This window comes from Gobio gobio (assembly GCF_949357685.1).
Source record: "Gobio gobio genome assembly, chromosome: 24".
In the NCBI taxonomy this organism is placed as follows: Eukaryota; Metazoa; Chordata; class Actinopteri; order Cypriniformes; family Gobionidae; genus Gobio; species Gobio gobio.
The window spans coordinates 32,654,339-32,672,010 of NC_137120.1; the positions used below are offsets into that span (position 1 = coordinate 32,654,339).

At 39.3% G+C, this 17,672-nt stretch overlaps 1 protein-coding gene across 1 annotated transcript; it reads right to left on the bottom strand.

Moving 5' to 3' along the window:
* Positions 1 to 14,584: 14,584 nt before the first annotated feature.
* LOC307121188 (granzyme B(G,H)-like) lies at positions 14,585 to 16,999 on the bottom strand. The gene is made up of 5 exons (XM_079808680.1): positions 16,922 to 16,999; positions 16,539 to 16,689; positions 15,906 to 16,050; positions 14,903 to 15,154; positions 14,585 to 14,817 (listed from the first exon to the last, which is right to left on the bottom strand). Exons 1-5 carry the CDS (start codon positions 16,983 to 16,985, stop codon positions 14,659 to 14,661), a joined length of 771 nt encoding a protein of 256 aa, XP_079664806.1. The 5' UTR covers positions 16,986 to 16,999; the 3' UTR covers positions 14,585 to 14,658.
* Between the last annotated feature and the right edge of the window lie 673 nt (positions 17,000 to 17,672).

A 17,672-nucleotide genomic window follows, 5' to 3' on the forward strand; every position in this document is an offset into this window, starting at 1 on the left:
GAGAAATGCCCTTATGGTTAAGGCGCATTAAGCTAGGGTTACAATACTGGGTAAAACTTAGTGGGTGTAATTATACCTTCCCAGCAAGGTGTCTGTTACAAGAGTCGGATGGAGGTAATAAATACAAAATATTTTTTGCTGAAGTAAATCAGTGGGCTAGGAAGATGAGTATGAAACATTGAAGTATTGTAGAGCATGCTAGATGGCTACCTATGCCCTATTGGGTGCTGCCTGAACTAAACATTGAGCTGGGTTTTCTTGAAGGAAAAGACAAGTGGGAGGTGACACCAAGAATAGTTGAATATCTTAATTTAATAAGCGAGGATACTATGATTGTTTTTACAGATGGATCTAGAGATCCAGCTAATGGACGAGCGGGATTTGGGGTGTATGTAGAGCAGCTAGGGCTGAGGATTGGCCGACGCATTTCCAATGGTAGTTCTGTACTTACGACTGAGTTAATGGCAATTCTATGGGCACTATGGTGGATTGAGGAAGTCAGACCTAGGGAAGTTATTATCTGTTCTGATTCTGCAGCTGCTCTGGAAACTTTAAGAGTAGGACAATCTAAAGCTCGACCTGACATTGTAAATGACATCTTGAGTGTTATTTTTAGGATTAGGCTTGCATGCAACGTCAGTTTTTGCTGGGTTCCTGGGAACGGTGGGGTGAGGGGGAATGATCAAGCGGACCACATTGCAAAGGAGAGTTTAGGAAGGGAAATAGATATCCATGTATCAATGGGGAGAGTGGAACTGAGAGAAATAATTAAAGAGGGCTTAATAAAAGAATGGCAGAGTGGGTGGGAAAAGGAAAGCAGGGGAAGACACTATTTTTCTATACAATCTGATGTTAGGAAAACATGTATTTGTGACTTCCTTTTACGTAGGGATTCAGTTCAACTGTGTAGATTGAGGTTGGGGCACTGTGGGTTAAATTATTATTTGTGCATTGTAGGAAAGCATGTCTCTGGCTTGTGTGACTGTGGGAGTATGGAGACAGTAGGACATGTTTTCCTGGAATGTAGAAGGTATAGGGCAGAAAGAAAGGATTTTTTTGTTAAATTGACCAGACTTGGAGTTGAGGCTTTTTCTGTTTTATCTTTGTTTGGACACAGTGACAAGCATAAACTGGTCTCCAAGGCAGTTCTACAATTCCTGCTTGACACAGGACTGTATGTAAGAATCTAGTTTAAATCTTGACCTGTGGTGGGCAGTAATACGCTTAGTAGCGTCTACACTGCCGGAATCCCACACGAAGAAGAAGATTAGCTGAGATGAGACGCAAGCTGTGTCCCAATTCGGGGGCTGCATCTTTCAAAGGCCGCATTTGAAGGGCGATTGCGTCCCCGCAGCGCGCCGAAGGCTGTCCCAATTCGATGGGGCCTTCAAATGCAGCCTGCCGTCCGTGTTGCCAAGTCCGCGTTTTTTCAGCCGAATTAGGCCTCTTTTAAGTTGTTGCCGCAGGTGAAAAATTATTTCCGCGGGTTTGTTTCTACCCCATAAGTACGATTTCGCCGCTCCAACACCCCCAAACGTACAATCCAACACCCCAAACGTCCAGTGGAGAATTCGGCCGCTCGATGGAGAAAATCGCATTGGGAGTTTTGGACTACTTTTGTTGCAGAGACCTGGCAACCCTACCCACCGTCTTTCTCCCCGGCCGCGAAAGATAGAACTAACCAGAACAAGTGGATCCTTCGCAGTGTAATTCCTCTGCCCATCCCGCGGCCGAGGAATACACTTATAAATGTAAGTATTGTGTTTTAATTTACACAAATAACCAACGAAACGTTTTAAAAGCCGGGTGGTCTTTATTTCTGTGTTACCACTGCACGGCTTTATTCGTTAGGTGATCTGATGTAATATTCCGTTTTGTTTTATGGATCAAGTAACTTGTTAGCAGCGTTATTAAAATGAGGGCAGCAAATGAGTATTTATTTACCGGGCCGAAAAAATCGAGAATAGAATTTGAGTATCTATAAATATGATTTCTGGAGTATTTTGTATGTAACGTTATGTAGGCTACTGATGCATCATATTTTTTTTAATTTTCTTAAGATTGCACCCCTGCCTTGCAGGTAAAAAAAAAACTTATTACAACTGAAAAAAAAAATAAAAATATGCAAGTTAATAGACATATCTTTACTGAAATGTATTATGCTGTTGAGTTTGTTGTTGACAGACATGTTTATTTTCTCTGCTTTAGGATTGAAAGTGTCCTGTGACAGGTGAGGGAGTGGGAAACTTGGCCATGGTTTGTCTTTATGAATGAGGTGGTGTTGGGACAACCCCACTGTCCTCATTGCCTCCATCCCTGAGGACACACCAGGGCCAAGTTGAGCAGTGGATGACCAAGATGAGGAGCAGCTCCAGCCAAGAGGAGACGAGACAGAGAGGATGAGCTGATGGAAAGACTGAGGGAGGACAGGAAGAGAGAGACAGACAGAGGAAACGAGACAAGAGGATGAGCTGATGGAGAGGGACTGAGGGAGGACAGGAAGAGAGAGACAGACAGAGGAAACGAGACGAGAGGATGAGCTGATGGAGAGACTGAGGGAGGAAATGAAGATTCAGCGAGAGACAGAGGAGAGAATGGACTGATTGTTTTCTCTTCTTGAGAGATTGTTGAGAACTAAAATTTTTGTTTTGTAAATTAAAATGTGTAAATTAAATATTATCGTTCTACACATTTTTGTTATGCAAGTTATAATTTGTAAATGAAATAAATTATTCTGTACATTTATTTTTGTCATGTCAATTAATTTGTAAATGAAACAAATTGTTCTATACATTTTTATTTACAGTACTTTATACAACTATTTACATAAGTTACGTTTAAGATTAGAAAAACAAAATACATTTTAAAATTAACAGTACATAAAACAGATGGAAGAAAATGTTTTTATGTAGTCTTTTATTGACCCTGGTGAAGCCTCTGTCAGCGGGACATCATCTGGGATCAGTGCATATTTCCACTGTCTACCAACAGGTTTGCAGTGCTGACTTATTCGACGGCTGCCTTGTCGCTAAGATGTTTTCAGAAAGAGGGAAGAATAAATTAAATTAATTCACATCCTCAAATCAAACCATAAAATATTTTAACATGCATAACTCTTCTATGAGCTGAACCAAGACCAACGGTGCCCATCCCTGATCTATAAGACATATTTCTTGTGTATTTTATTTTTAGATTCTTTTTTAAACGATAACTAATATCAAAATGTAATATCCATGTGTAAAAAGTCTGTTTTTCATAAAACCTTTGATTGAATAAAGTTGAATAAAAATCTGAGGTAGGCTTCTTCACAATTATACTCAAATACAGAGTAAATGTATTTTGTTACATTATTTATAATATTTAGCAACTGTTGACAGCTGCCGTTGAAGAGAACTGAAATGAACTCAAAAATCTGACGTCGCGGCGCGCAATGAATTCTGGGGTAGGCAAGGCTGCGAAGCATCCATCCGAGTATCCTTCATTTCATGGGAAAAGAAGGACGCATTTGCAGGCCGTATTTTGAAGGAGCCTTCGAAGGACCTACGAATTGGGACAGCCTTCGTCGCGCCGCGGTGACGCAATCCGCTATACCTTCCACTGTAAACGAGTCTCGGTGCGTCCTTTGAAGGCTGCGTCGGCCGCACACTTCAAAGGACACAGCCTTCAAAGAATGCAGCCCTTGAATTGGGACACAGCTGCAGCCACACAGACAGGACATTGACATACAGCGCATTGAGGCTTGTCGCGCTTAGAAGCATTTACATGTATAAGAGCGTGATCATATAATATAACGCTCGCCAAAAATGGATATAAAAACGGTCGCTGGAAATTATTGCGGCTGGAAAAATTATCGAGCTCATTATTTTTATTGTGCGATTAATTGATTTATTGACTATCGCAACAGGCCTATAGATAAGTATCAGGTTTTGCATTATTACAATCAAACAATAACATTTGGTTAGAAAGGGAACACAATGCAAACATTTTTGTTACTCAGTATTTGATAATTTAAAAAATCGAACAAAAACTACCCCATTGTCTTGACATCCGCCTGTTAGCTTCAGCTCACGCGGCGTGAGAATCAAGAAGCAGGAGACAAACCATCTAGGAATTAAAGTAGAGTCATGTAGGCCAAGGCCCTATGGAGCAATGCATGACCGTACCAGATGCGAAAAAACTGTTTCCATTGCAGTTTTGCGCAAATTTCCTTTTTGAATTGCCTGAAAAACCACCTCATGCCAGCGTAAAAAACTTTTTTGCGATAGGCTATATGGGAGTTTTTGCAAAAATGACGCGTTTTCATTGGGCGTAATTTCAATTCGCAATTTCAATTTGCAATTTGAAGGGTAATGGAAACGCAGCTACTGACGCGACTGATTAAGCATAACTCATCTGAGGGAAATGTTACGGTGCGTTGATCTGCCAGTCTCTTCAAAAGAAGATTACAAACGGAAACGCCAATTTATTCGCGACGGTGGTTTGCTTGACGATGTGAGTTAGAGCCCTGCACAGGCCACAAATCTAGGCCCTAGCCCGGCCTGTGTCCGACTGGAGCCAGTGTTTTTTTTATTATTATTTTTTATCCTCCCCATTGCACATTGTTGCAGCTATTAAAATAGTTCAGTTTTGTTTTTAATGTCAAAGTAGTTATATTTCGTTTAGTTTCTTTATTAAGTTAATTTAGAAAAATGTTTGAAGCATTTTTTGGTTTGTTTTGGTTTTTGTTTTTTAAAGTGATGACCAAGCGGCCGACAGTGAGTTAACCGCGTTTGATCAATTGCCTCTCAAATCAACACTTGACTTGTCTTGCCTATGACAAAATCCATAGATATAAAACACTTCAAGCATCACAATGTTGGTTTAAACGTTTAGCCTACTATCACCACCACAAAAGGGCATTTTTGACAAGCTGATGCAGGCTAATGCTGCTCGCAAATGAAACGGGCTACACAATCTAGTGTTTGATCATATCTAAATATTTATTAAAATACAAAACTGCAATACTTTTTTGAGCAACTAGATTAGATACATGTATATTGATTAAAGAGCCATAAAGGCACCAGTAGGTAATGACATTACAAATGGAAATTATTATTTTTCGAGCCACAAAATGACTCTAATTTGCCTCTTTGAATAAGAATTCTCTAATTGAACCTTAATTACCATACTAATTGTAATATAAATAATAAAAATATTTTAAGTGGTCATTAATGGACCATAATTATTGCACAAATAGTATTTAGTACCAAAATATCTCAAAATATTCAATAAATATTATTGAACTAAAATATAGAACATTTATTCAATTGAAAAATAGTTAAGGTGTATGGTCACATTTGACCATCAATGAGTATGCGTGTGACCAATTAGTAAGGAATACCTTAGGGCTAAATACAATAAAAAACGGTAATCTTTTTGTTGCAGCTCCATCACCCCATTATAAAACAATCCTGTATGGTTGACGTAATAATCAATGCACACTATGCCGTACTGTTTACCAAAACTTGCTGCAAACCCATATAAAGTGGAGCTGTTGTGTATCAAGCCATTCAAATGTATTGACACAGCGCTAGAAGTATTGAGCGCTCGTGAAGCACGTGACCGCGCGCGCCGCCGGGAGATGAGAGAGCATGTCGCAACTCCGTTTTTCAACACTCTGGCTTTAACTGTTATGCCATATTAGCGCAAAAACTCTATTTATTGATTGAATTTCGCATTAAAACTTGTTTAATATAAAAAAAGCAGGTTTGGCAATTTGGCGTGAGATTAAGTTGGGCAGCGTGAGAGCGTGAGACAGAGCCTGAAAGTGTGAGTATCACGCCAAATGCGTGAGAGTTGGCAACCCTGATAACGAAGTGGTAAAAAAAACAAAAACGTTGAGTTACCACCATCAAATTCAAACGTTTCACTCGTCTCTATATGTGGCAATGTCACAATAACCTGGCGTATGTAAAAGTCGATCATTCTTTACAGATGATGGTATGTTTGGACAGATGACGAGTTCTTTACTAAACTCATAAAAAACAATAGAATATAAAATGTCACAATTTATCATAACACCTCATATGTGCCGCTCAAGTAGGCAATAAGGTGCTTTCCTTGCCATCAGTGCTTTGATAACACGCACGTACGTCTCTTTCCATTAAAAATAATGGCGTGGGGTGGCTGGGATAAACAACATAGGCCCTATATGGCATAATTTTTGGAATGACTTTACTTAAGTTAAACATTACTATAGTATGAAGCAGAGCAGGACCGATTGAAGAGCGGGACTGTTATTATGACACGGTCGCCGGCACCACTTCCTCTTTTTCAGTCATGAGTATGAGGTAACGCAACTCTGTTTAGTGAAAAATAGATTTTTAATCCTTTAATAAGGATTAATCTATATTTAATTCATAATAAGTTTGAAGCCTAATAAATGTTAAAAAGCTTTAAATTATCATAATTTTTAAACATTAATTTTAGCAACTTGTAGTCCATTATAAAATCTATAAAGACAGCCTTCATGATTTCAATGTGGAGCTACGCAAAGCTAGGCAGACCTTCTTCTCAAATATTATAAACAGAAACATAAACAACAGGCGCACTCTTTTTGCTACTGTCGAGAGACTAACAAACCCCCCCAAATCACACTCCCAGTGAATTGCCCTCTGAAAGCAAATGCAATGAGTTTGCATTCTGAGAAGTTTTTTTTTCTTTTTCTGAGAAGATCAATAATATCAGAAAGGCAATCTGTATATCTTCATGCTATGCTGAGGTCAGATAGACTCGTCCACAATTTCAGAATTTAGTCATTATGTCTTATTTCGAAGAAATCGACTGTAAAATTTTAGAAGAAACGATACAGCACCTTAAAACATCAACCTGCGCCCTTGACACACTCCCCACTTATTTTTTCAAATGTGTGTTTAACTGTCTCCTAGAGGTGGTAAACTCCTCACTTCTTTCTGGGACTTTTCCAAACTCGCTTAAAATCGCAGTAGTTAAGCCTCTCCTGAAAAGAGAAACCTGGATAACACCATATTAAGCAACTACAGACCAATCTCAAATCTTCCTTTCATTGGCAAGATCATTGAAAAAGTTTTCTGAAGTTTTCATTCAGCTGAACAAATTCTTGAGCTCAAACGGATACTTTGACAATTTTCAATCCGGTTTTCGACCACATCACAGCACAGAGACAGCGCTCATAAAGATAATAAATGATATTCGCTTAAATACTGATACAGGTAAATTATCAGTGCTGGTGCTACTCGACCTCAGTGCTGCATTCGACACTGACGATCACAACATACTTCTTGACAGGCTGGAAAACTGGGTCGGGCTTTCTGGGATGGAAGTAAGCTTTCATGTCAAAATAAAAAAAAATGTCAACATTACACATTAAGGTATATTTTGTCAACTTGCGGCTTTAGATTTCTACACAAATCATCACAAGTTATTATAGCACAAGCTCTGGTCTCCATTCACAGAAACATGTCATGCTTGGTGTCATTAGCCCCGTTTCCACCGAAATTACCCGGAACAATATGTACCTGGACAATATGTACCCTTTCCCCCAGACCTGCTACTGTCTGCGTTTCCACTGCGGTCTAAAGTACCGTGAAGATTAGGCAAATTAGTCCGGTGATGTAGGACTGCACGTGACTGTTCCTCCCAGTCAGCGACGGACAGTAATAATATTTGCGCGACATTGTCTGCAGCAATAACAAGTATGGAGGAGATTCAAGCAGCGCTGCTTTTGCTGGTTATGTATTGGTTTACTAAAAAGGTCATTAACAAAACGGCGGAAAAGAGATAAGTATTCTAAAGCGTATTCTGAAAGCTAGCTAAAATAAGACAACGTAAGTTAATATCAGCTATTACGGACATGGACGGTGAGATGGCTGAGACGAACGCGCGCCATCGGACAGAAAGAGTAATGCTGATATTTACTGAACGCAGAACGAACATCGCAAAGGACTTTTAAAAATGCCGATTGCAATAAAATGCTGCATAAGTTCAACCAATCAGCATGTTCAGCGCCCAAGTCCCACCCCCGAAAGTTCCTGAACTTTGAAAAAGTACTACCGCGAGGTAGTTCAGGGCCGTTCGGAGGGGGAAATATTTACCAGGAACTTCATTTAGACCCTGGTTCCAGCGGTCGAAACACATCGAGTACCACCCCAAAGTTCCTAGTTCCTGGGGAAAGTTCCTGCGGTGGAAATGCGGCTAATATAAAGTTCTCAGTCTCACACACAGCGCTGTCTAATCCAAATATGGGCATTTCATTTGTAGAACTAACCAACCGCGAAAGTTTGCAGCAGAAAACCACATCTGATTGGCCAATGTGAATTTCTTACTACGTGATATGAGCTGCCACTTGCTTGTGTATTCTCTGTCTGAGAGAAAGTGCAGACAACGCCGGAATCAACTCATAAACATTCACAGAAAAGACCAAGTAGAAAGAGGTAGTAAAAAGAAAGGAAACAACAACAGATTAGACGACGAAACCCCGTCAGAATAAGATTCAAATATAGATTATAGATGGACATATGCAACAAACAGGGACAGTTGTTTTGCAGTTTTTGTGACTGTTGTTATGTGTGTTTGTTATGGTAGTTTTCCTCACACTCAGAGTTAGATATATCCACTTCAGAGCACCTACAAGCACCAACTTTTCCAGTCTTGTACTGAACCATATTCTGAAGGCTTTTACAGAGGGATTTGTTGATATATTATTCCTATCCTGAGTTATAGGTCCTTTTACTCCAAAAAACATGGCAAAAATAGATTTTGTTTAAGGCTATTGTCCGTATTCTCTAATTTACTAAAGCACAAAATAAGATATCCAGAATACCCTTTAAAAAAGCCCTCTCATCTAAAATGTCAACAAATAGAACCAAGAATTTTAAACCTGGTCCTTTCCAATTTCCTTTCGGAAATGTATGCAAATGAGCGTATCTTTAATTATATAAGGCCTCATTTGCATATTAAAACATTAATTTACACAAAACTTGCAATATATTTTTCTTAAGTTTATGCCAGTAATAAACTGGAGAAGTTTCACAGTGATATCTTGAAATAATAATAAAAAAAAAACGATTCACCTGTAGTGTCTCGCCTTCAATGTAATTTTGCCAAATTATTTCAGTTATTTACAAGAGCTGTGTGGCCTATCACAGCAAAATAATAAAAAAAAACAGTGGGGTACAAATACAATGAGTAGAAATATTTTATTATATATATTATGATATTTCACTCTAATGGTAAAACACTGTAAGATAATTACTATCTAAATTAACAACATTTTCAAGCAGAAACCTTGTATCTCCATATTTTGTCTCCCCCCCCATAAATCATGACTATTGGTCAAACCTTTCTTTACTCAATAAACCCTCTCTATATAAAGGCTAATGTTTATGTATTTGAGGAGCGGAGAAGATGGTCTTACTCTAGCATTTGTTGTTGAGTCATAGCCAGAACTGTCTTACATAGCCTGTGCGTGCCTCAGATGTGGCTGTTCTAATAGCGGATAAACATGAATGTCTGACACTCATCTCTTTCACATGCTCTTTCCAACCCACATACAGACTTATCAGCACTGCACGTGGTATTTTATCGATCAAATAATTTCGCTGCTAAAAAAAACACGGCATTTCTCAGTAGCAAGGCGATAATGTCTTTATCAGAGACTGTTACCTAACAAGCCGCACAAATTCAAGAAATTCTCTCTCTCTCTCTCTCTCTCTCTCTCTCTCTCTCTCTCTCACTCTCTAATTACTGCATGTCAATGGTTCTAGCCTTCATTGCTAGTTCTGAAATGACTGGGATAGAATGCATCAGAAAGTTCTACTCAAGTTCTACACAATGCATTTTAAGAACAAAAACCTTAACCTGCGTTGAAATAAAACACTGAAAAATGCCTTAAGGTGTGTTATCTGAGGTATAAGCAGAATAACTGACTGAACCATGGATATTAATTTAATCCTCTCAGCTGTTCAAGATTGAGTTAATTATCTTTTGTATTTAAGTTCCTCTTGGGTTTCTGTTGGTTGTCCTGTATTGTTTGTGCCATGCTCACTGTCTCATGTTGTTTGCTCTGTTGAACCATGTTGAACCACTCGATCTTCCTTCATCATCATTGGACTTGATTTGTGACAAAATACCAGACCCCAAGAGAATTTGGATATTGCGTCCATCAACATTGCATCAAGGAAAGGAAGCAAGGAATGTAAGGGAGGAAATATTGTTTTTATTTTCCACGGTGGCTGTAGTTCAGAGGACTTTGTGGAGGAGTGTCTATACATCTGCCACCAAGCGATGAGCGATGACATTTCCCTCATGAACGTTTTTTGTTGTGGGCTGGACGACAACATCCGCTTCCTGATGCCAAAGGGGGACACTTGCTGGAGTTTGGAGGATTAGATCAAATTTGATCTGTGGGTAGACGGATCCTCCTTCACTGTAGTGGAAGAAAAGAACATTGTCCAGCCCCACGCAACATCCATTGGCACGCCGCTGAATCCAGAGCTCAGCCACCAAGCACCCTCTTTCATGGAGACTAAGCCCGAGCCCACCACAGACGGGGAGCCTATGCCTGCTGCGATGCATGAGCTAGAGCCTGAGAGGAGGACAGCGCAGGCCATGGAGGTAAATGGAGAAATGGAGGTTACACTTCTGTACTTTCATCATTTCCGCTGTTTCTGCCTAGCATAATGCCAGCTTCATCACCCTGTATTGAGATTGTGTTGTCGTCACTGATTCCGCCCAGGTTCCCTTTCACACCTCTACTGCACGATTCAGCCAGTCCGTCAGCCCCACCTCAGCTGGCTCCCTTCCTGTCGACTTCTCCTCTAACACCATGCCTTTGTGGGGATAAGCCTCAGGTCTTCCAGTCTCCAGCTTCACCCAGGCACATGGATCCCCTTGCTCCGCTTCCAACCACATATCACTCCACCTCCTTCCTTCCTTGGCTCCAACAGAGACCATTGTCCTTATCTCTCCGTCCCTCAGGCTCCACCTTGGTCAGTGGTCACCCTGCCTGCACCACAGACTTATGTGCCTCCGTCTCTCCCCCCTTCAGCTTCAATGGGCTCCGCCTTCCCCCCAGCTCTGCCTTGTTCCTCAGTCACACTGGTGAGATGGTGGTGAGATGGTGGTCCAGTGGGGTAAACCATGGAACTGATATGCAGAAGGTTGCTGGTTCGATCCCAGTGGTCACCACCAGTGTGTCCTTGAGCAAGGCACTTTACTCCATGTTGCTGCAATAAGGGCACTGTAAGTCGCTTTGGATAAAAGCAACTGCCAAACTGCCGGCTCTGCTGCTCGGCCGTGGTCTCCAGAACCATCGGGGTCCCTCTGTCCCATACACTCTTCATCTACTCCCAGAGCTCCAATTCCAATGTTCTCCACCATGGCTCCTCCGTCCACCATCGCCACCCTGGCTCCTCCCACTGGAGCTTACTTCTCCAGTCCCTCATCCGCCTCCTGAACTACCACCTCAGTCATTTTATGGAGCAAGGCCGTGGTTATTCTGTTTAGATTGATTTTCATGACCTTTTATTTTGTTTCTCTTTCGTTTCTCTGTTTTTCCTTTGCTGTAGTTTCCCACCTTATCAGTTAATATTCATTTATTCATCACAGCTGTTTATTATTGAGTTCATTATCTTGTGTATTTCATTGTGTATCACTATGTTCCCTATCAGTCGGTCACGTTCGACGTATGTCGGACGTCACCGACGAATTGGGATCACTTCTGGGAGCCCCTATCAGCTTCGAGATAAAGAAAACGAGCCAATGGCCATTGGCATGCGAGATTTGCATCTCGCGCTCCGCCCCGCATCACGGGTATAAACAGGATCATTCACTTCGGAGCCGAACACGGTGTTGATGAAGGAGTCTGTTCCTGCTTCAGCAGAGAGAGAAAGAGAGAATTAATTAAGAATTAATTAAATTGCTGTCTATGGAGTGGTCAGAGAGCGCTCAGATTTAATCAAACATATCTTAATTTGTGTTCCGAAGATGAACGAAGGTCTTAAGGGTTTGACATGAGGGTGAGCAATTAACGAAAGAATTTTCATTTTTGGGTAAACTAGGCTTTAATATGAGGTTCGTGCAGACCCCTGAAAGTGAAAATTTATTTTATTGTTTTTATGTTTTTTCCCTGCAACCAGAACAAGTGTAGTTTACCTTCAAAGGCATAATGTAATTCATTATATCTGGATCCTTGAGCTAGGACTTCACTGCGGACTGAACCCTCATTCTAATTTTTTAGGTCATGTGTACCAACCACAACTGTCAGTATTTTATTTCTTTTGAAAGAAAGTAGTATTATTTCTCAGTTTTTTGCATTATTTTATAAAAGCATATAGAGCATACTGATTTGATAACAAAAGTCTGTAAACTATATAAAACTGTAATAAAAAAAAATAAAAAAAAAGATTAAATATGCAATCATTATTGCAGTTTAGACTAAACAAAAGTCTTCTTTCTGCAATGTGCAGCAGTCAAGACAAACTCATCAGGAATCTGACAAGTTTGAGGAATCCACTGTAGATATGTTGTCCATACTTCTGAAGAGAAACCATGAAAGGTTTTGAGTGGGGTTTGGCTTCCTGCCGTTCACATGAGCTGAAAGAGATAGTGCTGTTACTCTGTTATCTTTATTAGGCATCATAAGATGCTGAAACCGTAATGACATATTTTAGGGGCTGTTTACATAATACTGTTTTCAACTAAAATCTGAAAACATTTTGTGCATTTTGGCTGTTCATTTACACAACAACAGCGTTTTGGGGTCCTGAAAACACAAGCTTGGGTTTCAAAGTGCATGTTTTTGAATACGGTATGGCTATCATCTCTGTGTAAAACATAAAAAAGTGAATTTGTGAAAACTGTGATATCATATGCATTATGTGTTCAAAAATTATATTTACTGTCATCTACCATTCATCACTATAGAGTGGTGCAGGTATGACATCACTTTGTAGGCAAGATGCGGAAGCACGTTAACATTTTAGCTCTTCTGGTTCCCACGTCCAGGTCAATGTTTTTTTTTTATGGGATTTTGGTTAAACAGCTGAAATAAGGTCTGTGATGAACACATGCTCAAGACACTTTCACGTTTTATTCTACGACATAAAATACATCAGTATTGCCATACTCATGATTTTGTTTTGAGCTGTTATGTGTCTTGAAAAAGGCGGCTAAATGACTACAGAGGCTGTCGGGGAGATTAAACGTCATCATAACGAAAAGGTAAGCTTTTGGCAACTGCATTTAGGCTTCAAAATTAATAAAAGTTGTGTTCATCTGTGATCATTATCTTGATAGACAAAACGTTTAAGTATCATAAACTTGTGTTGATCACAGAGCTTGTTATTAGCGATAATCCAAAAGCCTATGGAAAAAGGCACCCCTCTATAGAGGTTTACCCAACTATGAGGACTTCTGCTTCTGAGAAATGAAAATGTTCAAAGTCAGATTTAGAAAGCTAGAGACCTCTGGTGTTGAGTTGAAGGAATTGCAGATAACGTTGGATGGATGGCATACTTGTTCCAAATAATACAAAATTAGAGGAAATAACACTTGGAAATAGAAGGGAAGGGACATGTATCTATATATGATAGCATAATGCTTAAATATCGTACTATATGTATAGTAATAACTATAGTAATTAACATTAGATGTAGGGCTGCTAAATCCTTGGAAAATGGATATACAAGAAGACATTATGTTTGGAAGAGTAAGGATGCTCCATCAGAATGTGGATAAGGGAGATATTGGACTGGAAAGACTAACTCACATTGCAAGGACAAGCAGAAAGACTTTATCATTTAGTCATGGGAACCATATATGAACATCATGAAAACTGAAAATGTAGGCTTTACAATTTTTGTAATTCTTTCTTTTTTATGTGATACATAGGCCGATATATTGATATTTATTATCACTTTTATTTTATTTATATTTTATTATTATTATAAATGTATTAAAAAATGTATCAATGTAAGTTAACTGTGTATATGTAGCGAGATGTGTGTACTTGTTATAGTGTTCTAAAGGTTACATTGTTACTGTATGTAACAATATAACAAACAGTGAAGTACAGAATATCAAACAAAGTGCCATTTATTTAAAATAGTGCTGTCAAACGATTTATCAGATCCAAAAATATAGTTTGTGTTTACATAATATATGTGTGTGTACTGTGTATAATTATATATAAACACAAAAGGCCTATTTCTCTCAAATATTGTTCACAAATCTGTCTAAATCTGTGTTAGTGAGCACTTCTCCTTTGCCAAGATAATCCATCCACCTCACAGGTGTAGTTGTTTTTAACACTGTGTATTTTAACTCAAACCTGAAGGCCTTTCCAGAACTGTTTTAATTGAACTTATTTTAATTTAGACCAAACTACATGTTTTATATATATTATTTATTTTCTTTTTGTTTTCTTTTTTTTATTCAAGTAGATATGACCTTCTTTCTTGCATGACTGGAAATTGAAGGTGTTACCATGATTGCTACCAAGTGACTGCTCAATGATTTTGAGTGTGTAATATGGTTGTGACAATGAGAATACTTTGAGAGTTCTTTTGAGAATAAATTGATGCTTGCCATGTGATACGTTTATTGATAGAAGAATAACAGAAACACATTTCCTTTTTTAGTTTACATGTCACTTAATATTTTTTCGTGGATCCATTGAATATATGTTGAAATCTTAGTATATACTTCAGGGAGCGCAGGTGAATTACAGAGATACTTGTCACCGAAAGATGTGACACCAACTGCAGTGTCTCCACAAACCAAAGGACCTCCTGAATCCCCCTGTTAAGAAACACAGATCAACATGTCACTAGTGAAACCAGTTTTTTCATTACCATAACATTTGTGAATTATCTTTTGTACATACAGAGCAGGATCCACCAGCTCCATATGCACAGATCATCTGTGGGGCCAAGAAGGAAGATCCCCATCTACGCTGACACTCTTCCGGATTTATTGTAGTCGTGTTTGCCTCCATTAGACGAACACTCACTGGACCATAAGTCGACAGTCTTCCCCAGCCGGCAACAATACAGACAGTATCTGGTCCCACGTCTTCTCCTTCATTTGGTAATTGTATCAGTCTAACTTTCTTATTTAGTTTGACTTTTTTCATTAACTGTAATTCAAAAATACAGACATTACCAGTGATGCGCGGGTCAATGTTTAAACAACCCACACCCGACCAACGTTTTCAACTAACCCGCCCGCAACTCGGACTGTAAAAAAAAAAGGGGGATGTGGCTCAGACTGCAGCGGCGAGGCGACTGCTTGAGGCGGCCCATCATTTTCCATTTCAGCTGTCTAGATGCATATTATTGATGAATGCGATGTTTATGTTTCGACCCTGCTTGAAGAATTCATCAGCAGGTCAACTGAGAGAAGGCCCACTTTTGGAAAAGTGTGAAAGCCCTTAGGAGCGCAAACTGTTCATTTTCTGAATGCTCTATGATATATCCTAGTGTTACGAAATAAAGGCTTGATTTATTCATTTATTTTGTTTCATTTTCTTAACAATTAAGATGCTGCATGTGTTTATCCAGTCTAATCAAAGTGTGCGCCTCTCCCCCCCCTGACTTTCCCAAGAAAAATCCCGACCCCTCTCAGAAAATACATAAAACTGACATTACTGAGCTATATGCGTTTAAAAGTAGCCTATTAAAATGGTTCAATGGCATTGCTCAGTTCAACGTGTTGGGAAAATGTAGGAAACAGACTCAAATAATCACTTGGCCAATTACATATAATGATTTAAATCCCTTCACTAATTTTTAAAGCATGAAATTGTAATAGAATTTCAAACATAGTTTGTGCTACTGTTTCCTGACCAGATATTCTTGTGAGCAACTAAAAGTATTACAGATTGTTACCTTCAAAACCAGGATGTCATTCTGAATAGGCCTGGGTAGGCCTATATAGTCTGGATGCGGGATGTAGGACTTCACTCCGATGCGATCTGATCTCTTGCTGTTCCTTAAGTCATGAGCACCAACAACAACCGTCAGAATCGCATTTCTGTTGAAAGAGCGTATTGGAAATAGTAATTTGTGTCACATGGTATGGTTGCACTGCAGTCAATCAAAAGAAAAGGGGACCCACTTTATATTAGGTGGCCTTCACTATGTACTAACATTTTAATAATTTTAAATAATCATTTGATACAATGCACTTATTTTGTACATACATGCTTTTACATTGTACATTTTAAAAAATACCTGCATGAAATTACATCTGTAATTAATTTCTGTAATTATTTTTATAATTGCTCTTTTGACACTTCCCTTACACCTAACCCTACCCTTAAACTTACCCATACCACCACACCGTTCCCTAACTTTACCCGTATCCACCTCAATATCAGCAAAAGTGCATTACAATATGAACACAATAAGTACATTGTACTTATTTTTTGATGCAAGTACATAATAGTTAAGGCCACCTAATATAAAGTGGGGCCTGTAATTTTAACTCAACATTGCAGTTCACACTAAACAAGCTCTTACCGGTTCCAGCAGTGTGCAGCAGTCAAGACCATCCACTCAGAAATTAGAAATCCACCACAGATATGGGACCCATCCACCTGAATTGAAACCATGTAAGGTCTGGAGTGGGGTTTGGCTTCCCTGCCGTTCACTATACCCACATTCACACGAGCTGAGAGAGAGAGAGAGAGAGAGAGAGAGAGAGAGAGAGAGAGAGAGAGAGAGAGAGAGAGAGAGAGAGAGAGAGAGAGAGAGAGAGAGAGAGAGAGAGAGAGAGAGAGAGAGAGAGAGAGAGAGAGAGAGAGAGAGAGAGAGAGAGAGAGAGACAGTCAACTTATTCAGCACACACCAATTAAATATTCTTAAATAATCATCATAATATGCTGTTATATAATCATTCTCACCAGTGAAGGTCAGGTGTGGCAGCAGAGAGGCCAGCAGGAGCAGAGAGATGATGATGATGGTCATGATGAAAGAACACAATCACTGAGCTCTCACTAGATAAACACAGTATAAATATACTTTCAATATGGGTGGAGACATTAAGCAGCAAGTTACTCTACCTCCTTTTTTTTAAATGTTTGATGAGAAAGTAATGTACTTGTTAATCCTTGCGGTTTCTAATTGAAGACCCAGATGATTTGAATAATTTGATTTAAGTTTTTAAAAAGCTGATTTTATTATACCATTTTTGTTTGATTTTATTCCTATTTCATTCCCTTATTGAGTTTTCAGTCTTTCCCCATTCCCCAGTATATATGAGTCACTTGCATGACTGGAAATTGAGGGTGTTACCACGATGGCCAAGTTAATTAATGTGAAATTACTTTTGTGCCCCCCATGTAATATTGTAATTATATATTATTGTGACCATGAGAACACTGTATGTGCAGCAGTCAAGACAAACCGATCAGAAATGAGGAATCCACTGCAGGAATGTCGACAGTTCTACCAGAAAGACTCGGGAGAATTAATGCTGTAACAATAACATTTATTTAGGAGCTCAGCAAGCAATCAAGTTCTTTGGCGTAGGCCCCATTCGTAATTCGCATTCCGAGGGTACGGAATCTGCGTATCCTGCCTGAAGACGAAGGCAGGGGCGCAGTCCACCCCCGCGAAGTAAGGAAGGGGGCCATCTGGTGGTGATGTGGTAGA

Coding starts and splice junctions, on each gene's coding strand:
- LOC307121188 (XM_079808680.1), bottom strand. CDS start 16,985: ATGACCATCATCATCATCTCTCTGCTCCTGCTGGCCTCTCTGCTGCCA. Junction 15,155..15,905: donor ATGACATCCTGGTTTTGAAG/GTAACAATCTGT, acceptor TTTGAATTACAG/TTAATGAAAAAAGTCAAACT. Junction 14,818..14,902: donor GAGCTGGTGGATCCTGCTCT/GTATGTACAAAA, acceptor GTTTCTTAACAG/GGGGATTCAGGAGGTCCTTT.